At 34.9% G+C, this 18,459-nt stretch overlaps 1 protein-coding gene across 1 annotated transcript in view; it reads right to left on the bottom strand.

Annotated features, from left to right (window-relative positions):
• Positions 1-461: 461 nt before the first annotated feature.
• The window catches only part of LOC128203288 (adipolin-like), a 36,143-nt gene continuing 18,145 nt past the window's right edge, over positions 462-18,459 (bottom strand). Inside the window, exons 2-8 of the mRNA XM_052904638.1 lie at positions 11,460-11,588; positions 8,945-9,047; positions 5,547-5,587; positions 3,424-3,582; positions 2,589-2,791; positions 2,193-2,271; positions 462-1,201 (exon numbers count right to left, since the gene is read on the bottom strand). Of these exons, the coding sequence (XP_052760598.1) occupies positions 1,103-1,201; positions 2,193-2,271; positions 2,589-2,791; positions 3,424-3,582; positions 5,547-5,587; positions 8,945-9,047; positions 11,460-11,588 (813 nt within the window). The 3' untranslated portion in view covers positions 462-1,102. The remainder of the gene's footprint in view (positions 1,202-2,192; positions 2,272-2,588; positions 2,792-3,423; positions 3,583-5,546; positions 5,588-8,944; positions 9,048-11,459; positions 11,589-18,459) is intronic.

The raw sequence follows: 18,459 nt of genomic DNA, 5'->3' as shown, positions 1-18,459 counted from the left end.
ATACATGTACATGTGTAACAAGCATATATTTTGAGTAATAAACTTTTAACTACTTACTAAATAATGCTTTTATGGAAAATATTAAATACTGATATCAAGACTGTAATAGTGTACTTAATAGCTGAAACGAAAAAAAATATTTAAATGATTGGTGAGTGCTAAAAGATTAACTGTGATCTACTGTAGTCTCATAAGGTAGATATCCCATGTTTTCGGCACCTTTCTTTCAAATTAAACTCGGTATCCATAAGAACCATTGTTTTTGACATTTATTCATACTTTTTGGTATAGCAAAACATTTGTATTTATTGTGGTAAATTTTAAATGGGATTAAGAGTGGATCTTTAACTTAGGAATGTTTGGATTCATAGCTATTAATTAAAACAAAACATTTATAATGGCTTATATTTTTATCTGTACCTAAATTATATTGATATTTTTGTTATAATCATTAACCTATGGATATTAATTGACACCCTTAACCCACCCCACCCGATAATTCGGATCATTGTTCAACATGTATAGTAAATGCACTTTGAACTGCCGGCTCAGTATTGCCTTGTTAGTTTAGTCGTATTTTATTGTTCTCTTGTGTAAACATCAAGACATTCAATTTGTACTAACACTTACAAACAAATCACCAAAAAGAACAAATATGTTGGGCTACACGTAATAACATCATAAGTTTCAGCCCTTCCCAGAATTCCAGGAGTGTCGCCAAATTGTTTGTAGTATACTTAGCGTATGCGGTAAGCACGTGTCGTATATGTTCACCATTCGAAACACCTCGGCTATTTTCCATCGAAAACATCCTCGGATGTATGCCAGTACACCAATAGAAGTAGTTCGTAAAATTAATATTAGTTTTAACTAATTGTAGTGTTTTTACGTGTATTTTGTAGTACTAAGTTTAAACTGATTGCCGGTGAAGTGTATCATTGCATGAATAAGTAAGATTCCCAAGAGTAAAGGCATTGGTTTTTTTTTATGGAAAATGGCCGAGAAGTTCCGATTGATTTGTTCACAGGTATAACATCTTATTGAATCCTAACTTTATTGCTAAAACGTTGAAGGCTGCCACTAATGTTGCTCATGTCGTATTTTATTCACCCATGAGAAGTCCAGAAAATTCGGAACCCTGCTGGATTACGATTGTGAAGGCTGAGGAATTGTCGATGTATACCGAAGTGTACTGCTTTTCCTGTAAGCACAGATACATGAAATGGTTGTACAACTATAATTTAAAAAAGGTATACGACAAATATTACATATTTTAAGGAACTCGCTCATCTTTTTGTACAAATTTTGTTTCACAATTAAGTATCTGAAAATACTTATTTTACAAAAAATATCGTTGATACCGAAATTCTTGAAAATATAAATAATCTCTTGACAATACTAACTATTTCACAGCATAATGTATTCATAAAAAGGTGAACACATGTATATTTGCCATTATATTTGCTGTTTTGTTCTGATTTTGTACTTTTACCAAGCTCAATGTTTTCCCAATTTGCAAGGCACAGGCGGTAAAACTATTTCTGCCTAGACCACTCTCAACCTTTCACACACGATAAGGACATCTTTGACTCATTGGACCGATTGTTCAGAACATCGTTATCGCTGTTATTTTTCATTTGATCTAAGAAAGATGTAGCAAATCGGATTACTTCTTATTAATAATTGACCAATAGAGTGAATGAAGTCAATGATGTATGACCGTAAGATTAATATAAGTTAAATATCAAATACCACTCTGGAAGTTTAATGAACACACGTGTGATATACAGTATTTCTTACAAAATGCAACTGTTCCAGCCGGTCTTGCCTTATTTAGATATGTGGGCACATCATCCGATAGCTCACATTTTGAAGTTCACAATGATGTCGTTAATCGCATTCTTAACTTTAACAAAGTTCGGAAGACTCGCCCCGATGTTTCAAAGCTGTTACCCGGTACAGAAAAACACGGGGATTACCGATGACCGCGCGCATGTGCATTCATTGACATTCTATTTCCGATGTGAACAGACGACAACAGTTAATTATAAGTCTAGTAATCGATTTTGAACCATTTTGAAGCCCATTTTACGACTCTAGACGAAGAAAAGCATTCGAAAAATACGAAACATAAAACTATTGATCCCCTTAAAAATACGATGAAATAAAATGATATCATGTACTTGTATTACCTTTAAATGAAGCAACCCATGGAGGGTAGTTGAAAAATATGTGTTGTTGAAATGCACACCCGCTATGGACTCGATGGAACTGGAAAGAAATTACAATAGCATCAAATTAAGGGCTCTTAAACAAATTAGATAAGCATTTGGACAAAAACGAGTATCAGTAGAGCGTTATTGCTTCAACAAATAAACGGGTATAGCATTATATTTAAGTGCATTAGTTTAAACGATATTTATTTTACAACGATTGTAAAGAACGATATATTAACATATATTAAGTCACTGTTGCTGAAACGATTTTCACGAGTTCCCAGAGCACAACCACTTGTCCAACTTGGCGACCATAAATCAAATTAATATTAACGTGTATAATATAAATACTCTGTAAAATATTGTACTCACGTATTAGTTAGGCATAATGAATCGATGCATATGATAACTCGTATATGTTCGTCACTTTTTAAACGCCCCTTCACTTTTCTTTTTGTGCGCATGCGTAAATGAAGAGTAGCGGTGAACTGGTAAATTCCTTCCTTTGGGACGTAAAATCGTCCTTCTTTGGCATTGAAAAGATCTCCTCTTTGGAAAGAACCATCACCGAAAGGCTGAAAGGTAAAATAAAATATATTTATTTTTTCGAAATATATTTATCAATAAAGCAAGGACGATATCTTAGATGAAAGTAAATAGGTACTACCTGCTTCTCTGTATGATCACTTACTGGATCCTTTTTATAATCGTTCACAGAATTCAAAACATTGCAACGTTTTCGTGATTGTAGATTACAACGAAGTAACATGTTAATGATTAAGATGGGCTCGTTCGCTACACACACTGATCCTATTCTAAAATTGATTTCCTTTATGTCATCGAACTACTAAATAACTTTATACAGTCGAACCCCGTTGGCTCGAACTCTCAGGGACCGGCGAAAATACTTCGAGCATCGGAAAATTCGAACAGGAATGCTTATCTTCAGCATATAGAAATGGGTGTTTAACATCCCATTCGAGCTAACGAGGAATTCGAGCCAAGCAAGTTCCAGCGAATGGGGTTCGTCTGTTTATTAAGACACCGAACGACAACGTTTTCAGCAACAGCAAATTAACCATTGAATTAAGTAATGCAAACTCCATGCACATTACGAACTATTTTTCCACGAAATTGAGCGAATATATATTGCTCCACAATGTTTGTGCAATACTACGACTCGATTCACCATTGTGTTTTACATTACCTGCTGAAATGATTTAAGTTCCATGAATGTTTTTCTTCTCGCCTTGGCGTTATTTTTCAATCGCATTGAAAATCCCGCGTATACCCTGGGTGTCGCCATTACAGTTGATGTCATATCCTGCTGGGGCAGGGCGTGGGATGAGTTACAATATACCTCGTGCTTCAAAAGAAAACAATAGGTTTGATGAATACTTAATTGCTGAAATTCTGAATATCAAATATTACAATTTGTTGTACATTTAAACAAGATGTAAATTTTAATTTGTTATTAGAAATGGTGTACATCGTTGGGTTGAAGGTATAGCCCCCCCCCCCCGCCCCCTCCTCTCCTTTGACATGTGTGTACTAAAAAACCGTTCATGACCAACCCGAATACTGCATCTTGACCTGTGACTTGACTGTGTATAGAAGGGTGTTGAAGCAACAATACACAAAATGCTTTCTGAGAGACTTCCGACGTAGCATTTATGACGCAATTTATCACGTGGTAAACACACACTGTATAAGCTTGAACGTGATTCGATAGCAACAATAAGACAATTCAACACGATTATATCTGAAGTTAATGAGTAAATTGATAATTGACCGCCAAGTAATTCTGAACATACACATGCACATTTATACATACGCAAAGGTTGATGTTACTTTGAATAACTCAATATACACGAAAGAACTTTTACTAAGCTATCAACAGTGTGTGTATACCACGTGATAAATTACGGCATACATGCTACGTCGGAAGGCAACATTTTGCTTAAAATAAAGACTTAAATCAAAGATAACTTTTCTTTTAAAACACTATTTTAAATGAAACAAAGGGCAGTCTAAAAAGCTTAAAGAGCCCCGCTTTTGTTTTATTACTGAATTTGATAAAGTGATCAGTTTCATCAAACACGACAAACCTGTTTCCAAAAATAATGTTTTGACAGTGCTCCGTCAGACGGCTGTATTGTGAAAAGGTTTGTCGGAGTGTTTTAAGAAACTAAACTCTCAATCAAACTCTGGTAAAAGACCGAAGGCAGGGCTCCGTAAGCGGCGTAGACTGCGCCATGTTTCATTTAAAACGGTAAACAATATTGCCTTCCTTCGTGGCATTTATGACGCAATTTATCACGTGGTATTCACACACTGATCAATAAAGATGCCCAAATTTCGAATTGAGGATGCAATAAAGCAATTGTGCAGGTAGGAAAGCAAGATGTACAAGTCAGGATGCGAGATGTACAAGTCAGGATGCGAGATGTACAAGTCAGAATGCGAGATGCACAAGTCAGGATGCTAGATGTACAAGTCAGAATGCGAGATGTACAAGTCAGGATGCGAGATGTACAAGTCAGAAAGCGAGATGTACAAGTCAGGATGCAAGATGTACAAGTCAGAATGCGAGATGTACAAGTCAGGATGCGAGATGTACAAGTCAGAATGCGAGATGTACAAGTCAGGATGCAAGATGTACAAGTCAGAATGCGAGATGTACAAGTCAGGATGCGAGATGTACAAGTCAGAATGCGAGATGTACAAGTCAGGATGCAAGATGAACAAGTCAGAATGCGAAATGTACAAGTCAGGATGCGAGATGTACAAGTCAGAATGCGAGATGTACAAGTCAGGATGCAAGATGTACAAGTCAGAATGCGAGATGTACAAGTCAGGATGCGAGATGTACAAGTCAGAATGCGAGATGCACAAGTCAGGATGCAAGATGAACAAGTCAGAATGCGAGATGTACAAGTCAGGATGCGAGATGTACAAGTCAGAATGCGAGATGTACAAGTCAGGATGCAAGATGTACAAGTCAGAATGCGAGATGTACAAGTCAGGATGCGAGATGTACAAGTCAGGATGCGAGATGCACAAGTTAGAAAGCACGATCTAATTTTGTACCGTACTCGTATGATGCCAAATGTCGATATAATGTGTATTGGGCACCATCCTGAGTCCCGGGTACATTTAAACCTCCAACCCTTGAATACCACGGATCAAAAATAGGGGCGGGGTACAGCTCCAGGGATAATGGTAAAAGTTTCTTAATGACATACAACAAATGAGCACTTTCTAAACACGATCATACCTAAATATCATTAAAAGAGTGTAATGGTTTACTACTTTTTTGAAAATATTTACCATTTCTGACAGCATCAGAGTCGCTCTTTTTTCTGCTGCCTCTGAAATACAACCAAAACAATAAGTTACTATGACGCATGATTTTGGTATTCGAGAAAACTGCTTGGACACACACACATACTTGAAAGTATGATGCAGATCCAAACAGTTGCACGTGGCCTACTTTAAGAAGTTGCCTGGAAAATTGTCAATTATAACCCAAGTGGATTTTTAGTTGCTATAATATGTTGAAATATCGTCTATAAATCATGATTAATAGTTGTTTTGTGTCCCATGACGTGATAAGCAGCCCATACACAGCTGTATGTTTTATGTTCAGGGTCAAGACTTATTTTACCAAACTGAGGCCACAAGCAATCTTCTTATAATAATAACATTTTCTATTTCCAAAGGCACAAATTACTTTCTATGTTTAAGAACGAGGAGCAATGCAAATCTTACATTTTTTACAAAATAGTACACAACAGGATAACGGACATTATGGGGTGTTTCAATTCATATCCAGGGGCATTATTTAACATGTTTTTCATAGAGAATTCATGTTCAAAATTGACAAATATTAGCTTTGTCCAAGATTCAACGCAAAAACCGACACTAAATTACCACGTTAATCTCCTATAAAGTGCTAAGCAATGAACAGAACATAATAACGACTTAGGTTTAGTGGTAAATATTTAATCAATTGCAGAAAATTCGTATCATTAACGTTCCTGAAACCAATACATATACTCATATCTTACGTCTGTGAGTAATTGTTGGCAAGAAAAAATGCTTTGACAAATTGGCTTGGAAAACCTTACATTAAATTTAAAGCTGCACTCTCACAGATGTACCGTTTTTCCAACTTTATTATCTTTTGTCTTTGAATGTGCAAATTAGTGCGTAAATATCTGCTTAGCAGTGATGAAAGACTGCTGACAAAATATCAGATCGCATCTTTACATAGTTCCGTCCCATTGATGCTGTATGCCTCTTTCTTAAACCGCTAGTAACGGTTTAAGCCATAAAACATTAAATTTGAATGGAAATATCAAGATCTGCGATCTGATCTTTTGTCAGCAGTCTTTCATCACTGGTAAGCAGATATTTACGATAAAAAATTCTAATTCCTAGATGAAAAATAAAAAAGTTGGAAAACCAGTACATCTGTGAGAGTGCAGCTTTAAGAACCATAGTACAACAATGTACTTAGAATACAATCTACATTTGCAATCATTCAGTACTAGGCTTCAAGTCTCACTTTTTAGCGATGTTAACTAATTTATTGTATGTATATCCAAATGTCTAAACCTTTTTGACATTTCTGTTATCCAAAGAATGATAAAAAAATGCATTTCTCGCAAGCACAAAAGGCCGAAAGTATAAAATAAATTTAGCGCACACGACGTCATTACGAAATTTTGCACATGACAATTAAGTGTTGGCTTTTATACAAATAATTTCTATTTTTTAACTTAAACTTTTTTGGAAGAAATATTTTTTTTTAAATCAGGATTTTATCAAACATTATCTGAGACTCTTATCATAATTATATACTTATTTTATTTTCTCTATTATTTAATCTTTAGTGGCACTGGGGCTTTAATCATTAAAAAACAACTTTCGAAGTTTAAAGGTCCGCCTACTGCCATTCACCCTATACACACTCACTGCGTCATGAGGTTGTCATTTTATTCGCTACGCTCACTCCGCCCATTCTTAATCATTAATATTTTACTTTATGTCATCTAAATTTAACATAAAACTCAATTATATCGCCTAGTTCAATACCAGATACCCCGAGTAACGTAAAACCTACAACTAACAACTTATGCTGAGAACTATGACTAGCACCTTGTACATCACAAAATGGAGATTTTTTTATAATTAACCCAGTTCATGACTGACGTGTGGCTCGTTAAGCAGATACCTTTACATTCTTTTATCATGCTATCCTTGTGTAATATATATCATTATGTGATCAGACCTCATTTGGTCACTGCTTAAAGGTCACACATTTTAGGTTAAGTTTTTCTAAGGGCTGTTCAATGGATACATACGTCACACGTCATGTAATTAGTGACGTGAGGTTACGAAACACAACTTTTATTGTCTATAATTATTATATACGTGTTTTTTTTAAAGGTTTTCTAAGGGCTGTTCAATGGATACATACGTCGCACGTCATGTCATTAGTGCCGTGAGGCTACGGAACACAACTTTTAATGTCTATAATTATTATTATATTTGTGTAGGCACGCGGATTATTATCTGAAAAATCGACGGAGTTGAAAAATACGTAACGAAGAAATTTCTCTACAATACATGTAGAAAATGTATTTTTGTGAATGTAAGGCTATCATCGTTCAATCTCGTATATTGCTGTTAATTGTATCATGTATGTGTTTGTCTTATATTTGTGTTATTGTTATCAATAAACTTGACTAAATAAGTTTGACACGAAGAAAATATGTAAATATCAGGGAGAATATATTAAAGGGACTCTTATGTGTTGGGTTTTGTGCTTCTATTTTTTGTCTTTCGGATGTACTAAATGTCCGTTGCCTTGAATTTATTCCCCTAGGTCCCGAAGACTTCGACATAACGAGTTTCGACTGCAAATTCTCTTGTAGGGGGTTATTTATGTAAAAACACACATGCACTACAGCAATCCCACATTTGAGGGTAGATACATGTCTAAGGAATGATTTTTATTTTTCGTGCGTTCATACAATATGAAATATGTTTTCAGCAAAAATAAAATAATAAAAAATGACGTCATAACACTGACCGGTTAAAGCAAAATGAGAGTCATATCTTTTCTATGGAAATGTCATGTAAATATGAAGGTTTGTTGCCAGTAACATTGGTCATCTTCGGCGTTATCAATAACTGAAACTACCACCTCTTTAAAACAAATCCATCGTCGGATACCCCCTACGCTATGCTTCGTTGTGTACCGTGGGAAATTTGGCTATGAAAATCTCGTTATAATGAATAATTAATGAGGCATTTTCATTGGGTCCGCAAAGATGCTTAAAGGTTGAAAAATATTCAGGCGCTTCCCGGAGTTAAACCGGGTCCGCCTTCTCAGTACTATAATATTTGGCGGTAATCAAGGCCATTAGGCCACGGACACTGTGATTGTATTTAACAATATTTCAGTGTAACATGCGAATCCATTTGAAGAAGAATTGTCAATCCTGCCTCATGCATATTCATTAAAACGATATTTTGTCAGTCAATTGTCCCACGGTTGCCGACGATGAGGAAAATCGTGATTCGATATGTTCTGTTTCAGGCGTTGGACTGCCTTGGGGCCATTCGTTTGAAACACATATACCAAAGCAATGCTGTATTTATAAGTGATACGTTTCTAATCTTTGGAAAATTATTAGTACATATTTATGCGAATTTACCTTTGATTAATGCCTCGACCTCTCTAAGTATCTCCTCCCTCGACACGCCCTGTCCCGGGGGTCCAGGAGGGCCCGGGGGTCCAGCAGGTCCTTGGGGTCCAAGCTTAAAATAAGAAAAGGATGACTTATTATATTAAGTTAAGAGCTATCCGACATTCATGTACACATAAGAAATAAATTATGTTATAATGTTATTCGCGCACGCATGCACGCACGCACTTACGCACGCACACACACAAACATACACAGACAGTTATTAAAACGGTAGGGTCGGCGAATTTATCACACAAAGAGTCGTGTAACCCGAACCTGATGTACTTTTCGGGCCTAAACAGTTAAACTTTCAAATCATGCTTCAAACAATCAATCAGGGGCCATAATTTGTATTTAGGATAACAAGGAGTTATGTAACCTGATTGTGTGATGGCCCGGAGCAACTGTGTGAAGTATTAGGAGTTATATGTGAAAATAGCAACTTTCCCTTAAACTTTAACCGGACGCCGCCGTCGAGGCGGGTAGTAAAGCCTCCTTATTCTTCGAATAGTCGAGCTAAAACGTGTTCATAATCTTATACTTCATTGCAGTTGATACATTACGGACAGTCGTTCAACTTCCAAGTAAATAAATTTTGTTTCTATAACATTATGCATATTAACTTTATTTCATACTGATCTCTGAATGTGATGAAAATCAATGATTTCCGAGTTCACCGAGATTATCAAAAAAAACTTTACATCACATAATTTATTAGAGTGTTAAAATTGAACCAGTACAGGTAAAAGACTTTCTAAACAAAAAATCAAAAAAGAATAATCTTTTTTTTTAATGGGATTTTTTTCTGAAGATTGGAAAAAATATTGGAAAAAATATTGGAAAAAATATCTTATATTTTGCTTTGGGAATGGGTCCGATAGTCGGACCCGTGGGTACTATAGAAAACCCCCTAATACTCTTTCACAATGGATCTATGAACAATACAATACCAAGAGTTCCACCGAATATACTCTTGTAATTGTCTTTCCTAATAGCTATGGATGTGTGGCTTTTCATGGAATGTCTAAATGTATATTTGATATAAGCCTTGTTTGTCATGTTCTCGAGCGGTTTGAATTTGAAACTTATCATTCCATTTAATCTTAGAACTACTTTCCAATTCTTAGGAATGGCTTGTTTTAATATGTTTATTTCTGCTGTCCAATTGCGTTTGTCTTAAAGCTTGTTTAGAATAGTGTTTGTCTCGATGTGTTATTTCTTTGCTTTAAGCAGCAACCACGTTTTATTAAATGCTAGAAACTAAAGGGCGTTCTTAGCGCTGAAAGGATGCATTAATACTATTAATTACGTGTTCTATATTAATACTCCAAATGTATGAGTAACGATGTACCACACACAGTGCAGGTTACACAATAACAACGATTACTGCGGCAACTTTCCATCGAAAACAACCTTGGATTTTTGCGGTACATCGGTCGAAGTAGTTCTTAATAATATCAATCCATTGTGGTGTTTTAGCGTGTAATTTTGATACTAAGTTAAAACTGAGTCCCCTTGAAGTATATTAATTGCATAAATAACTAAGCTTCCAAGGAGTAAACGTCCTTAGATTTAAATGCTTACTTGAAATTACTACGCGATCTACTTTCAACGTAGTTAAACGTTTAAAATATCTGACATTGTTAACCGCCCATATACATCCGAGGTTGTTTTCGATTGCTATATCTAGTGCGATAAAAGTTCCAAGTCATCAATATAAAAGCCATAGGTTTAGTGGTGGTATAGGTGTCTGCCTGTCACCCAACAGGTTCCGGGATCGATCCCCACCTGGTCCCAATATCTCGAATATACTTAAGTCAAATCTCAATCTCAATCTCAACTCATTTTACCATATAACATCAAAACTATTAAAACTCATATTAATTTTGTTTTTACATCTCTTAAGAGGTCATTTTATCACAATAAATCCTGATTGACCTTTGGTCAAGATTACAATGGAAAAATATTCTGCAGCTAAAAACTTACTTGAGTACAATCCGTTATTTTTATCCATTACTCATGCATATTTTTTTGCTCTACAATATTTTTTATTTGAGATAATGACATTTTTTTATCAACACATTCCATTACAAAAGTATGTTTTCACAAAGAATAAAAACTGCAAGATTTTGAATCATACTTGGTGGAATTATGTGGTAAAATGCGTTAAGTCTGAGATTGAGATTTGACTTAAGTATTTTCGTGATATCGGGGCCCAGGTGTACTTTCATGGCCTCTTAAAATGGACTTAAATACTAGTTTCTACCCAGGAAACGGACTTGAGAGTGATTCAGAAAACTCTAAGCTCACGTCTCACTCGAGGTAAAAGAAATGAGTTTAAACTAATCCGTTAAACACTGTAAGAACGAGAACAGCTAAGGGAAAATCGGCGTTTGTTTGATGTGGTTAACGACTGTCCGAGCACTAGAGCACTGCTTGTTATATAAATTTAAGGCATCTGTGAATAACCTTGACATATTACCAGGGCATTGTTTCCTTTCCGTTTTCGTTTCTTTTTCTTTCTGTCAGACTTATGTTTGTCCAAACGGTTAGAAAACGTCAACCAGCTGCTCTTCGGATCAATCTGGCTTCTCTGGCTTGGATCTGATACCTGAAAAAGCAGCATGTGAAGGTCAAGGTCACTGTTACTAAAAATAGAAAATAAATCATTCCCCTATTTAGCTTGAGCTACGATAATCAAGCTCCTCTGACTTGGATCCGGTTGCAGTAAAAGTAGCATTTAAAGGTCAAGGTTACTATTACAAATGGACTTAAAATAAATGAAAAAAAAAACACATTCTGCTTTTAACTTTGAGCTTTAATTGACGTATGGATCTATATGGGTCATTTGACTTAAGCTGATAACTGAACAATCAGAAAGTTACAATTGATTAATGCATAATGGTTAAGTTCAAAAACCGTTTCTTTATACAGGGATAGTTATTTTTTGTTTGGTTGTTGCTACAAGCAATAGTCACGACGAATACCTTTTGGCTGCGTTCCCAGCAGAGGCCCTTCCAAAAACAATATTGGTCTCCCATAATTGAGCGACAACCATGTCCTGCCAATACGCCTTAAACATGTGACCATCATTTCTCATTGATATGGAAACAGTCATACCAAAAGAGGTTAAAACTATTTGAACTAGTAGTTAATTGGTACATGTGTGGCATGGCTATGTATATGTATGTTTCCTTTGGAGCTCTGGCCTAGGCTGGTCTTCAAGTTTTGTCTTAATTGGATATAACAATGATGTAGCTAATCGGATTAGTGGTTATTAATAACTGACCAATAGAGTGAATGAAGTCAATGATGAATGACCAAAAGATTTACCTAAGTTGAATATTGAATACCACCCCTGGCCTTTGCTGGTATTTAATATTGGTCTTAATTGGATCTGTGACAGATGTAACTAATCGGACAACTGGTTTTTAATAACTGGCCAATAAAGTGAATGAGGTCAATGATGTATGACCAAAATTTTTACTTAAGTTGAATAGTGATTACCACCCCTGCTCTTTGCTGGTATTCAATATTGGTCTTAATTGGATCTAAGAACGATGTAGCTAATCGGATTACTGGTTATTAATAACTGACCAATAACGTACCATAATATTTACTTAAGTTGAAAAGTGAATACCACGTCTTGTGCATCTTTACAGGGGTTTTGTGAAATTGTTATTTACAGGACTTGTCCCGATATATTTCATTACAATATAATAGGTTTGAACGATATATTTTGTTCATTTTTCATTCATTTACGAAAGCGCTTTACTCATAAATTTGATGAAATTTGAAGGATTGTCAAATTCCAAATGGATGCGCACCGAACTTCAAATGACGCATGTAATGATTAATTGCAAATAGTTTGTCTAGAAATACTTCTGATAATGTGTTAATAAACTTCAACTTCAAAATCATGGCGAATCCAAGGGTTATCTCAAAATGTCCCAAGAAACTTAAGATAAGATAACAGAAACCTGGAACTATTTCCCCGTGGGATTAAAAAGCACCGTTGTTATCAAACCAGTGATACGGGAAATCAGTAAGAATCCTAATCAGTTTGGAATACACCACTTTCGGCCTTTTTAAATTATTTATAAACACGTCAATTTAAAACGAAGAAGGTGATTCATGTGAGAATATTGCTGATTTTACAACTTGGCTAAGATGCACTTAACAAACATTTTCTAATTGGTATTTTATGAAATGTTTGTAATTTTGAACATGTAAACACTGAACAATAACTCATTGGGCCGATTGTTCCGATATTTGTTAAAGTTAACAACGTTGTTAACTTCATCGTTGTTAACTTTATCGTTGTTAACTTTATCGTTGTTAACTTTATCGCTGTTAACTTTATCGTTGTTAACTTTATCGTTGTTAACTTTATCGTTGTTAACTTTATTTTTTTAAAGATCCTGAATTTTCATTGAAACTTTGAGATCTTAAGTATTTCTAACAAGATTTGAGACAACTGTGTCAGCTGTTCTCGTTTTATTCCCTATATATATGCACACATCATGAAATAGATTACCTTTTCATGTTAACAAGAATGCAATAACAACGTTATTAACTTTAACAAAAGTCTGAACAATCGGCTCATGAACATATTGAAGCAATAATACTTGTTTTCAAGTGAAACCATATTTGCAATATACAGTAGAAACCCGTTTTGTCGAAGTCGTCGGGACACGTGGAAATACTTCGAGATAACGAACATTCGACCTATTAAGGAAATGTGTAATATATGTTCGATAATTTGGATATCAGAGATCGACATAGCGATTTTTAAATGAAGATGCCCGTCGTGATTAACTAAGTTACAGCCCCTTATACAGTTTGTTTACTTTTTCTAAAAACTGTACAAAAACAACAAATTAAGACACGTCTTGATTTGGAACGCTTTATGCACAAGAACTGCTAAACCATGTAGAATTTTCATTACTAGGGAAGAAAATGGCCGCTAAAATATGAATTAAAAGAGAAATTCTGGGTATAAGATGTGTACGATGATAATGTAGTATGAGGGCAGGCCGAAGTAAAAATGTACGAGAGCTGGGATAAAACTTGGTGTGATGGAAGAAACATTGAAGAAAAAAACTGTTTCCAATGAATAGCTTCAGGTATAAATGACGTATAGTAGTAAAAAAAATTGTATTAAGCTTATGGGTAAATATCTATGGAATTGCCATTAGGTTTAGCTTTATTCGGTATAATTACACTTCTACAATAAATGGGGACAGACGGGCCGTCGGACACAAGGACAAAACTGCAACTTAATGTTCTTCCCAAACAAAAAACCTGTTAGCACAGTCAGTTTTGATAGAATTCAGTGTTGTTTTTTTTAAGATAATGTTTTTTGTTCTACAATCAATTTGGGTAAATAAAACGAAATAAAACGAAAAAACGGAAAACAATATAAATAAATATTTTCCTTGTTATGTATTCCGTGGCTAAAATTGAAAAAAAAAACGGGAACGGAAAAACCTTTCAATTTTTTTTCTATTCAGTCAAAAGAAAAACAATTTGTGTGTTACTTTTTCGTTTTTAATATTCAGTTGTAAAAAACACACGAAATGACGGTGCATTTATTTTACACGGAACGTTACGCTTAGGGTTCTTTAATAGCAACTTGGTCTAGGAAGTTTAAACCGGTTTGGTCAGAAACACATGTTGTTGATGATCAAGTGTTGTTCATGTACTTTTAGGTTGCACAGTCATGCTCTGATTCATTCTGTGAGATGACAAAAAGACACGAAACGGTAGTAAAATAAAACAAAAAAAAACAAAAAAACATTGTTTTCAAAACCTTCAGAATTTCGCAAATTTTGAACAAAAATCGTGTATTATATATTTATTGAAATAAGTTATTGTGTACTTTTAAAAGTGATATGATGATTATAGCACTTAATGCATACAATGACTTTACATAATTATATGGAATATTCATAACAGTGTTCATAAAACATCTTAGTGAAGCCGATGTAATTTAGTGAGAAAAATAATAAAGTTGAACCTCAAGAAAACTAACAAAGTCTTATACCCAAAACATGAACAAAATAAGTAAAAGATTCAAATAATGAAGGGGTGTTAATACAGTTAGTGAAAAAGCGGGTACTTTAAAAAGTCATTGTTACAATTTCGAAAACATTTAATGTGTTGAAAAAACAACAACACTTGGTCAAGGTAGCTTTATGAAAACGACCACTGGACCAAAAGTCATGGACACACGTCCTTGTAGTTCACTTGTTGCTTATGTATGTATGTATGTATGTGTGTGTGTGTGTGTGTGCGTGCGTGCGTGCGTGCGTGCGTGCGTGCGTGAGTGTATTTCTTTTGACCTTACGGTCAAGGATAACACGTAAAAGTGCAAGCACTTATTTCCAACGGAGTCCTTTTTTGATGAAGGGACAGTGGTGAGATACAAGGATGTCCGGGTGCTATACCCTAGCTCTTTTTCGAAGAGACCCCTTGGCTCTTTTATGTGCTCGATGTAAAGCACCGATACACGGGGTACAACTTTCCTGGGTTAAACAAGTACTGAGAACACCACTTTTCCAAGCACTACCCTTTAAATGCCGAGCGCCAGGCAAGGAAGCTACTTGTACCAAGAATGACGCGGCCAGGGATCGAACCCACGACCTCCCGCTCCGTAGACCGACTTTTAACCATTAGGCCACGGAGACGGTTTATATAAATGCATATTCCACATACACGCTCTGATTCATTCTGTGCGATGACATTTAGATACAATGTTGGTAAAATGAAACGAAACGCTGTTCACAAGCCCTTCACGATTTTGCCAGTTTGGAACACAAATCGTGTTTAATAAGGTTATACGAAGGCTTTATGCATACAATGACTTCACACATATGGAGTATTTTTGTAAATATGATATGATGTGTATAGCACTTTATGCATACAACGACTTTACATGTATGGAATATGTATGCAAAAAAACGCACACATTACAAGATATAATAGGCTGATTTTCATAAAACATCTTAAATCATTATCTATCTCTTGTCTTTTTCCTAACTGGTGATATATGTGTTGACATTGTCCAATTCTTATGGACATTAAGCAAAATAATATAAAAACCCATAGTAATAGCTGTATATCTTAAAGCTACACAAACTGATTGTTCAGACAACGTTTTTATTTTTGGTCTTGTAATGAGCCAATTTTTGCTTAACATTTGTCTGGAAACAAGTGATATTTATAAGACCGCTGACAAAAAAGCAGGTCCTAGATTTCGTAATTACGTTTAAAAAATAAAAATTGATGTTTTATGGGTAAAAGCGTTAGTTCAAGAAAATGATTTTTTCCACAGTTTACCAATAATTGATATCTGTTCTATTGTGAGTCTTAAAAGACAGAATAGAAGAGACTAATGCCAAAACGACCTGATTCTGAGACATTTTTTTTAAAAGTTCAAAATTTTCAATTTGTATTTAAAGAGTGCAGCTTTAAATCAGCATATTAAAACCTGATATTTAGAAGTTAAAATTAGAACAAGTAAACAAAAACTCCTAATTGAAACTGATAGCTAGAATAAAACAGCTCTATTAAAATGCAATAGTTTCTAGAAATTGAGATAAATAAGGTGGTGGTGTGTAAGCTTATTTATACTCGCACTCGGGCCTTGCCCATTCGGCGAGTGCTCCTATTACAATGTTAGTCATTTTAGTTTTTTTTGGAGCAAAGCACACAGACAGAATGTAACCCTGGTTAGAGCTACCCTGGTTCTTTAACGTAGTGTACCAGTGTATAGCACTGTCACACGGGACCCCCATTTAAAATCCCTCCCGGAAAACGTTTATTTTTTTATTTTATTTTTAGTGTTGCGGCGGGGAGCTATACCTGCGACCCATGGATTTACAGTCATCCCAAAATAGGTGATGACTTCCATTATCTTTTCGAGTGTAATCTTTTTGATGAAGAAAGGCAGAAATATTTTAAGCCATACTTTTTCAGTTACCCTATTTTCTTTTTAAACTAGAGAAAAAGTATGAAATCCCATCATAAAGGACAGATGTTTTACTTAATATTGTTTGTTAAAGCTGCACTCTCACAGAATGAACGTTATGCCAACGTTTTAATTTTTTGTCTTGGAACGAGCAAATTTTTGCGAAAATTCATGGAAACCAATTATATAAGACTGCTGACAAAAAATTAGATTGCAAATTTTTATATTTAAGTTATTTTTTTTTTATGTTTATGCCTTTTTCTTAAACCGTTAGTAACGGCTTAAGCCATAAAGCATTAATTTTCGAACGTAAATATGAAAATCTACGACCTGATGTTTTTTGTCAGCAATCTTTTATCACTGGTTTGCAGATATTTACGCAAAAATTTGCTCTTTCCAAGACAAAAAAAAAATCGTATATCTGTGAGAGTGCAGTTTTAAAGCATTTTTAATACAACATAGATGTATGACTTCACTGTTTACATATTTAAACCTTGTGCCATTTTGCTTTTAATTATAATAGCGTTTTATTGAATCTCCATTTCATTATATTTATGGTTTAAAAGGTTAGATATAAACAAACATGTTGTTGTTTTGGTCAAATATTGATATAAATGTCATACTAGTCAATGACGTAGTATTAAAAATGTAAATGGATAGCATATGTAATTATAATTAACCAAAACGTAGTAAAACAACTATTCCATAACAAGAAAACAAAACGCGTCACTCAGTTTCAATTTTATCCTTATTTTTGCATGATCGCGTAAATGACAGTTATTGAATATATTAAATACAACTGTATACTACACGTGGTTTCAAATAAAAGACACCTACTTCAGCTTTTGAAATGAAACTGATAGGGTTTAAGTGTTAACTCGTGGCCAAATGAACAGGTATGGAGTTGAATAGTGTTACATTGGGCTGTTTCTGTGTCACTTTTTAACTATCAGATAGTGTAGATGTATTTTCATGCGTCAAAGTATAATTAAATAACGTGAGTAAGTGACGAATGCCCCCGAAGTGCCACCCAGCTCAATGGAGTATGCAATTACTAATATGCCTTCTTTCAGGAATAACTATCATAGACATATGCGGGTCCCCATGATGGTTGACGTCAAGTGATGTAATAAGACGTATGAATATGGATCTTGCACCTTATTGTGTTCACATGTACCTGCGCAAATTAATACTAATATTCCATCCAGTGGCGTAGCTACATATACGCCTTGTAGGCCTAGGCTTACAACTTTTGTGAAAAATGATAAAATTTAAATAACTCAAAAATGCATTAAAACTAATAGCTATTCAAACACTTTGAACATTTTTTAACCCTGGCAAGTTTGTTGTTTATTCCAACTTCATGTACTTGTAGAGTGTTTTACTTGGCTTTATTGTAATCATTGCAAGTATAATTGAGTGTGTGTAATGTGCTTATAAAAGTCCCAAAACTCACATAGAATCATCGGGCCTACAAGTTTTTAAGGCCCTAGCTACGCCCCTGCCATCT

Source organism: Mya arenaria, chromosome 9 (genome assembly GCF_026914265.1).
Source record: "Mya arenaria isolate MELC-2E11 chromosome 9, ASM2691426v1".
Lineage (NCBI taxonomy): Eukaryota > Metazoa > Mollusca > Bivalvia > Myida > Myidae > Mya > Mya arenaria.
Note: the sequence above shows the minus strand (reverse complement) of the source record. Positions and strands in the feature narration are given on the sequence as shown.